Below are 9,399 nucleotides of genomic sequence, written 5' to 3' on the forward strand. Positions count from 1 at the left end.
CCAAGGTTCAAGCAATTCTTCTGCCTCAGCCTCCTGAGTAGCTGGGGCTACAGGCACAAGCCACCATGCCGAGCTAATTTTTGTACTTTTGGTAGAGACGGGGTTTCACCATGTTGGCCAGGATGGTCTCAATCTCTTGACTTTGCGATCCGCCTGCCTCGGCCTCCCAAAGTGCTGGGATTACAGGCGTGAACCACCACGCCCGGCCAATATTTTGTTTTTTGAGTAACTTCAAGCAAAATTATTCTTAGGTTTTATGTGAAGGGGATTTTGATCAGAAATATGTATCCTCCTGCTGTTTTATTTAACAAAATGGCTAGCTAGAGGCAGGCAGCAGCTCTGAGTTTTAGTAAAAATCTGTATTACAAACCAATTTGATTTTTCTTTGCCATCAATGATATGTAAATACACAGATAAATAATTATGTTTAATAATTTTAAAATGTTTAGGTTATAAATTTGATTTGATTAAATAAAAACTAAGCTTCATTCTACTTTGGACCTTTATATGAATTAGCAGCAAAACTGGTTATAGGACTGGAGATGACTAATAGCATGCTTCAAATATCCCTTTTCAAATGTATCAGTGATGGAGATTGAAAAGTAAGATTTAATGTAATAGGCTAGAAAGAGAGAAATCAGTTTTATCTGGCCATTTCTATTTCATTATAAACTCAAGACTCAATATGAAGAGCTGATAAGTTTGCTTCTTCCTCTTTACCTACTTCTGTGAAATGCATACCAAAGGGTGGGGTGTGCATCAAGATTCCATGACTTCTAGCTGGTAGTTACCGTAAAACTTTCAGTCAACACCAGCTTCTCGGATCTAGCTAGATGGTGGGTGATATCCTCGTAAGCTGTGATGACGATGGGCATAAAAGTGACAGAGAAGAACCAAGAAGTTATGCTTCTGGGCTAGTGAATTTACAGTATGTAGGAGGACAGTTTATGTATGATTTTGTTTAGTCAGTGATATCCGGAGTAATGTGTGTAGTTATGCAAATTGATTCCAAATTTTAACAAGGATGTAAGAAGAATAATTAGCACACATAATGAAAATAAAGTTTTCAACTTTATTGCATTTTTATATCCATGACTATGTGCTTTCATAGCTACCTGGGAGATAGACAGATCAGTCATGAGTAATTCTATTTACAGATGAAGAAAACTGATATAGTGGCTGTTAAGGGATTTGCTGAGTGTCTCATACCACAATGCTCGCAACTCTGAAACTAGGGTCCAGAGCTCTTCTAGCCAATGTGGTCCCCCCATAGGACTGAGTAAATAAATAGGTACATATTCATAAAGCATAATACTACCCAGTGATTACAGTGACTGAACTAGGTAGGTAGGTAAGTGGGTAAGATAGATAGGTAGATAGATAGATAAATAGACTTTACAAATCATCATGTTTAATGAAAAAAGTAAGCTTACATTATAAAACCTACATATGATATCATTTTTATAACTAAACATACAGAACCTGTATTTTGCTTATGGGCACATATATGCATCTGACCAATATTTGAAAATAGACTGGAAGGAAACCCATCAGATAGTGGTCACCGCATGAGAGAGGAGTGGGATGGGACAAGGGTCACAGAGGGATTTCAAATAAATAAGAAAAATCATAAACAATGATCAATTATTTGTTGTTTACTATATTAATCTCTGGAAGTGTTATGTAGGTTAAAAGCTATCACAAAAGTTGGGGGTGGTACTGGTAGATAGAGCAGGGGGACCTCAAGGGAAGTAAGGCATTTAAGGCTATACCCCAGTGAGAACCATGTGCCTGACACTGAGCAGAAATCAGAGGTGTTTATTCTGGAAGTGCTGCCTTTGGCGTTTAAGAAAAGCAGCCGGGCGCGGTGGCTCAAGCCTGTAATCCCAGCACTTTGGGAGGCCGAGACGGGCGGATCACGAGGTCAGGAGATCGAGACCATCCTGGCTAACACTGAAACCCCGTCTCTACTAAAAAATACAAAAAACTAGCCGGGCGAGGTGGCAGGCGCCTGTAGTCCCAGCTACTTGGGAGGCTGAAACCCGGGAGGAGGAGCCTGCAGTGAGCTGAGATCCGGCCACTGCACTCCAGCCCGGGCGACAGAGCAAGACTCCGTCTCAAAAAAAAAAAAAAAAAAAAAGAAAAGCAAATATGTGTATTAGCTGAACCCATTTGGTAACACTCGTTACTCTGGCAGAAAGTAGACTTGAACTACGGAGATCACTTTATCCCAACAGTTCTACAGTGGCAGGAGAAGCTTGGGGGCCTGGACTGGACTTCCTGTCTCTGTCTCTGACGTCTCTGAACATATCATGTGATAAGATTGTGAATGAGCCATCCTTGCTGCACACTTTCTGCTGCATTATTTGCTGTCTTAATGCTTAAACTCTATTGATAAATTTCTAGGCATGAGAGGATGCATACCAGAAGACCTTATCGTGTGGAAGACGCTGAAAAATACTGCCTTGAGGATGATTTGGTCAACCTAGAGGTTCTGGATGAGGTACTAAATATTTAGTAGACAATTCTCATTGAAGACATTTGTTTCATGTGGTCTGACCTTTCTGTTGTAGAGCATGTCTTCCTCAGGTCATTTGAAAATGTAATTGTTTGTGAGGCCATGGGATGAAGCTCAGGGAGCATTCAGTCACTATGACTGTGATCCTGTGCTGTGTTTATTTAGGTAGCCCCTAGAATCATGAAGAGAAAAGGATTTGGATTTTTCCAGTAAAGCTCTTTATATTGTAGCCTTAATGGTGGATTAGATCAGCTGAAAATATTTTGTTTGATACAATTTGACAAAATATTTCAATTAACCCTTAAGAAGTTGTTTGTTCGGCCGGGTGCGGTGGCTCAAGCCTGTAATCCCAGCACTTTGGGAGGCCGAGACGGGTGGATCACGAGGTCAGGAGATTGAGACCATCCTGGCTAACAATGGTGAAACCCCGTCTCTACTAAAAATACAAAAATCTAGCCGGGCGTGGTGGCGGGCGCCTGTAGTCCCAGCTACTCGGAGGCTGAGGCGGGAGAATGGCCTGAACCCGGGAGGCGGAGCTTGCAGTGAGCCGAGATTGCGCCACTGCACTCCAGCCTGGGCAACAGAGCGAGAGACTCTGTCTCAAAAAAAAAAAAAAAAAAGAAGTTGTTTGTTCTTCATAAGAAAGAGCTTCATTTAGGGAAATCGTGAAGTTAATATAGCTTGAATTCTAAATTTGAAGTCTCTGATAATCCCTACTTAAAATATGCATGTTTAATAGTGCTGTTAATTGCACTGGACCTGTTTATGCTGAGTCTAACTCTGAGGATTGTTACTTTCAATGTCTAAATCACTAAAGTGTAATAAAAAGTGTTTAATTCTGTATTTATGCCACCTAGGTTTTAAGTGCAGTGCTCTGAGAAATTAACTTACTGTTTTGTCTGTGCTCTATCAGTAGGAACAGCCTATTAAATAAAATTTTAAATACAACATTTTGACTGGTTGAGATGAGTTCTTTTCACAATAACAAGTAAAATCTTTCTTGGATATCTCGGTGTCTTTTAGCAAGTCCTAAGTAGGCCTAATTCTTTCAGTGTATTCCTATTTTTTCTTTCAAGGCAAATATTGGCATTGTTTTAATGAATTAGGATCATTAGGGTCATTGTATGATTTAAATGAACTACTTTCATCTTTTAAAGAAAGATGTTCTTGGAAGAATAAATTTGTTGTCATTTGTAGAATCTGTCCCTTGATTGGAAATAATATTTACTCTCAATACCATTTATCCTCTTCTTAGGATACAATTATCCATCAGTTGCAGAAACGTTATGCAGACTTGCTGATTTACACATATGTTGGAGACATCTTAATTGCCTTAAACCCCTTCCAGAATCTAAGCATATACTCTCCACAGGTAAGAGATGTTTTAAGAGCATACTGCTTCTTAATAGGAAATTAAAACTCACAAGGGCAAATGAAAAGAAAGAAAAAGTAAGAATAAAATTATGCTACCCTAGATATATATACTCCAAACTGCAGATAGTAATGTAATGCAAATGGAATTTTTACATCTTGAGGATACCTTTTTAAAGCAAACTATAACAGTAATAGTTAACCTTTATTGAGTACTTACTGCATGTTGGACACTGGGTTACCTCACTTTTCACACCCTGTGGGATGGGTACTGTTGTTAAACCTAGTTAGCAGATGAGGAGACTTAGCATAGAGTGGCTCCCGCTTACTAGCTCACGAAGCCAGTAAGTACAGAAGTGAAATTTGAACTCAGGCCTGCAGGCTCCAGAACCTGTACCCAACAGTCTTCCTAATGCAACAAGTCCCCTAATAAGTGACAGAGTCTTGGTTTCATGGGCAATAGGTAGTAGAGTATTAGATGGTCCAGGGGAGAGTTTCTTTTAATTATTTTTCCTTCAGTTTTCCAGACTTTATCATGGAGTGAAACGTGCCTCTAATCCCCCCCACATATTTGCATCAGCAGATGCTGCTTACCAGTGCATGGTTACTCTCAGCAAAGACCAGGTAAGAACTCACCTTCCTTTCCTACAGAGTCACACATGTTCTGTCTTCCCTGTCAGCTCCTAAGTCTTCCTGAAACCTTTCCATTCTGGTTGCTGGTGCCGGCCCAAAGAGACAGGAGATGAAATGGCAGCTCTGTGGAACTTGTGCGTAGATAAAGTCATAGCATCAGGAGAATGTGAAAATGCTTTTCAAGAAACATAAAGCATTCACATCAAGAGCACTCATTTTCTCTGATAAGATATAATAAAAATGTTTCTAATATGAATATGATGAGAACAGTGCGAACACAACCTGATTACACGGCAATGATTGCAATAAAAATAGCATATAGAATGGCGTAAGTGAAATTCTTTCCTATTAAGGTCTTAGAATTTTCATGATTCTGTCTTTTTTGTATGAAATATTGCACAGAGGTTGACAGCGACCATGCACCACACCATTTAGCTGCTGAAAAATTGTGATAGATTGGGTAGAGAATGAACAAACCTAAACTCAATGCTAAACACAGGCTCATCCATTTTACCTTTCTAGCCTTCTAATTCACAGGGCTGATATATCTAACCTTTCATCCCTCCTTTACTTTCAATAGGTATATTTTTCTTTGTTTCTTTATTCTGTTTGAAATAGAAGTAGTCTAATTTGGCAAGCAAATTTTCTGAGAGTATCACTGTATGGATTTCCTAAGACCTGGGAAGTCCCAGCTTTGGGGTTTGTTGAGTAATAGATGACATTATAAGAGTGTAGATTATAAAATGGAATACATGGATTCACTGTAGCTTAGAAACTTAGCTCCTCCAAATTCTTCTTGTTCCATTGTACAGATGTACCATAATCTATTTAATCAGTCCAAGATTTACAAGTCCCAGAGACTTGTAAAATGTCCATAGATTTCATAGGGAGGAAGTAAATGGAGAGAAATATACATATTGTTTTTAAGTTAAGAAGTCACCTCACTGCATTGTCTTTTTTGACACCATTTCTGACACCAAATGTTGTAGTTTTTCCAACACCAACCAATTCTCCAACCCCAGCTGGGTGCCCAACGATTCAGTTCAATTCTGACACTACCTGGAGTTAGCACAGACTCCACAGATTAAGCGATTAGTGCTGCAAGAATGTTCCCACTTGAGATGCCAGCTGCAGATGGAGTACCTAGGCTTCTCACACTTCTGCCTGGCCGAATACTAGTCCAGGGGTTCTTGTGACTCTCTTTAGGTTTGATGATTCACTAGGAATGACTCAAGGAACTGAGGAAAACACTTTACTTACATTTACCAGTTTATTTTGAAGGGTATAACTAAGGAACAGCCAAATAAAAGAGACATATGGGGCAGGGTGTATGGGGGGAGGAAGGGGACATGGCACACAGAGCTTCCATGCCTTTTCTGGGCACATCCCCCTCCCAGCACCTCGATGTGTTCACCAACTCAGAAGCTCTCTGATTCTCGTTGTTCAAGAATTTGTATACAGGGCCGGGCGCGGTGGCTCAAGCCTGTAATCCCAGCACTTTGGGAGGCCGAGACGGGCGGATCACGAGGTCAGGAGATCGAGACCATCCTGGCTAACACGTGAAACCCCGTCTCTACTAAAAAATACAAAAAACTAGCCGGGCGAGGTGGCGGGCGCCTGTAGTCCCAGCTACTCCGGAGGCTGAGGCAGGAGAATGGCGTAAACCCGGGAGGCGGAGCTTGTAGTGAGCTGAGATCCGGCCACTGCACTCCAGCCCGGGCGACAGAGCAAGACTCCGTCTCAAAAAAAAAAAAAAAAAAAAAAAAAAAAAAGAATTTGTATAACTTAATCTTAAATTCCCCTCTTCTTTCTAGAAGTTGGGAGGTAGGACTGAAAGTTCCCACACTCTAATCACATGTTTGGTCTTTCTAATGACCGGTCTGAAGCTATCTAGGGGCCTCACCTTGAACCACCTTGTTAGGAATAAACTGAGGTATGGTTGAAAGGGGCTCCTTGTGAATAACAAAAGATACTCCTACCACTCCTGGAAATTCCAAAGGTTTTAGGAGCTCAGTGCCAGGAACCAGGGACAATGCCCAATATATAATTTTTATTATACCACATCCACTAATTTCCTTTATACATAAAGAGTTCCCTGAAATGAATGATAAAAATATCAACAATACAATAAAAAATGGGCAAACAATATGGACAGGTCACGTAAAAGAAAAGCCTCTTAAGCATATGGAAGGAGGCCTCATTCGTAATTTTTAAAATGCAGAATAAAGCCGCACTGAGATACCATTTTTTAAACCTATTAGATTGTCAAAAATCTAACATCCTGTTGGTGAGGCTACAGGAGAGCAGGCACTTTCATATATTGGAATAGTCCCTAGGAAAGCAATTTGGTAATATGTATCAAATTTACAAGTGTATTTACCTTTTGATCCAACATCCCCATTTCTAGGAATTTCTCCTGCAGATGAACCTGCATAAAAATATGACTTATGTATAAGGCTATTCATTGTAATATTGTTTATAATTACAAGGAAAAAACTCAAATATCCCAATATGGACTGATTAAACAGATTATGGTACATCTGTACAATGGAACAACAAGTAGCTATACAAAAGGTTGAAGAAGATCTCTTAAATAGGAAGATTCCTAAGATCTATTTCTCAGTGAAAAATTAAGGTGTACAGTAGTGGATGTTATATGAAGCACGCAAGTTGCTTCTGTGCTATAAATTCTTCACTTGACGGTCCATTTTCTGTGCCAGTGCATTGTCATCAGTGGAGAGAGTGGCTCTGGGAAGACAGAAAGTGCTCACCTGATTGTTCAGCATTTGACTTTCTTGGGAAAGGTATGGACTAATCTGCTTTATGTATTGTGGCGAGAAGTTCCTATAGAGTAACTGCATTTTTTTTTTTTTTTTTTTTTTTTGAGACGGAGTCTTGCTGTGTCGCCCAGGCTGGAGTGCAGTGGCGCGATCTCGGCTCACTGCAAGCTCCGCCTCCCGGGTTCACGCCATTCTCCCGCCTCAGCCTCCGAGTAGCTGGGACTACAGGCGCCCGCCACCACGCCCGGCTAGTTTTTTGTATTTTTAGTAGAGACGGGGTTTCACCATGTTAGCCAGGATGGTCTCGATCTCCTGACCTCGTGATCCACCCGTCTCGGCCTCCCAAAGTGCTGGGATTACAGGCTTGAGCCACTGCGTCCGGCCAGTAACTGCATATTTTATAAATGATGGAAGTACTGGGGTTTTTTTTTTTATTGAGGCTTACATAAAGACATTCCATCTTTGTTATGTTTGCCTCCTGATAGCAAGGCCTCTTAAGATGTCAGCATGCTATCCTTCTTTCACACCGGGAAGAGAATAATGCCAGCACAAATTTACTAGATTATTGGCAATTAATTTTCATGTTTTCAATGTAATAGAAACATTCAGCCATTAAGTAGTAAGAGTGGTTAAGCACTAGGAACAGGATCAGGGAAAGCCACTATAGTGATTAAAAGGATGGAAAATAGAAGCCTTTGAGCAAAAGTTGAGGGAAATGAAAATGTTCAGCTTGGTGAAATCGATATTGAAAGAATGACTTCAAAAATAGTCTAGTAGTTACTTACACTCTGAATTAGTGTACTAGGTGACTAAGAATGTATGGAATTTTTATAGATAAGGTTTATAGACTATTATGATAAATGCCAGAAAAGTTGCGGGATCTATTTAAAAATCTTTCTAAACTGGTTAGGCGTTTTATCTGTCAAGGGTTTTAAATGAAATATGGCTGGATTTTAAAAACTGCTGTCCTGATCTAGCCAAATCTGATTCATATGCAGATCCAGGGAGTTGCTCATATGAGAAAATGATGCTGGTGGTTGATGCTAACGTCTCTTTGTAAAAGGGCAATGTGGATTTGGGAGGGCAAGGGATGGGTGCCTGGCAACTTTGCTGGAGTAATGTTTCTGGAGTCTCTTCTTGACTGTTCTCTGTTTGTCACAGGCCAATAATCAGACCTTGAGAGAGAAAATTCTACAAGTCAACTCCCTAGTGGAAGCCTTTGGGAACTCATGCACTGCCATCAATGACAACTCCAGCCGTTTTGGAAAATATCTGGAAATGATGTTCACACCAACTGGAGTTGTGATGGGGGCAAGAATCTCTGAATATCTCCTTGAAAAATCCAGAGTGATAAAACAGGCAGCGTAGGTGCACTACTTTGTCACTGTGTTTTTGCCCTGCAGTAAAAACGGGGGGGCTTTGGGAATTTTAACAGTTACGTTTTCATCCTTGTTCTTAACATTCCCCTACCCTCCCAAGGGCAAAGAATGATTTAAGCAACGGATCAGTGGTAGATTTTAACCTAAAAGAAATTAATGGAAAGAGTACAAAGGGCTGGGGTGGGTGTGCTTTGGGGATGGGTATGCTTGTTTCTCCTGAGTTGATTGTGTCAGGTAGAATTTAGGAGCATTGCAGACATTTTTTAAGATCCTGAGGCCCCTTAAAATTGAACTTGTTTGTTAAAAAAAAAAAAAAAGACACCAAGAATATTTCACACGTTAATTTTTTCCTTAGATTGAGGCAGAGAAAACAATTATTCTGTTTTTAAGGAAAGCATTTGGTAATAGAAATCAATAGCACAGACTTTGATCTGGGTTCAAATGCAGGTTCTGATACTCACTGTGTGACTTTGGGCATTTCACTAACCTTCTCTGTGCCTCATCTGTGAAATGGAAATGCTACTAGTGCTGACCTCATGGGTTTGTTGTGAGGATTAACATGATCATTTATATAAAATTACTTAAAAGAATGCCTAGTGTGGTACATCCTATCAGAGTATTAGCTACTCTTCCTATTATAATAATATAACCACTAGTGTGGTACATGCTATCAGAGTGTTAGCTACTCTTCCTATTATAATAATAACTCTTCCTGGGG

General features: G+C 40.1%; 1 protein-coding gene across 5 annotated transcripts in view; it reads left to right on the plus strand.

The window, feature by feature from the left end:
* The window catches only part of MYO3B (myosin IIIB), a 501,265-nt gene that overhangs the window by 209,709 nt on the left and 282,157 nt on the right, over positions 1-9,399 (plus strand). For all 5 annotated transcript variants that reach the window (XR_001002191.1, XR_001002189.1, XR_001002190.1 and 2 more), the window contains exons 10-14: positions 2,407-2,503; positions 3,774-3,890; positions 4,409-4,513; positions 7,243-7,326; positions 8,464-8,666. Coding sequence is in view for 2 of the 5 variants with exons in the window: in XM_011945915.1 (XP_011801305.1) it covers positions 2,407-2,503; positions 3,774-3,890; positions 4,409-4,513; positions 7,243-7,326; positions 8,464-8,666 (606 nt within the window). In the remaining 3 variants the exon portion in view is untranslated. The remainder of the gene's footprint in view (positions 1-2,406; positions 2,504-3,773; positions 3,891-4,408; positions 4,514-7,242; positions 7,327-8,463; positions 8,667-9,399) is intronic.

The sequence above is a fragment of the Colobus angolensis genome, unplaced genomic scaffold (genome assembly GCF_000951035.1).
Source record: "Colobus angolensis palliatus isolate OR3802 unplaced genomic scaffold, Cang.pa_1.0 Scaffold247, whole genome shotgun sequence".
Taxonomy (NCBI): Eukaryota; Metazoa; Chordata; class Mammalia; order Primates; family Cercopithecidae; genus Colobus; species Colobus angolensis.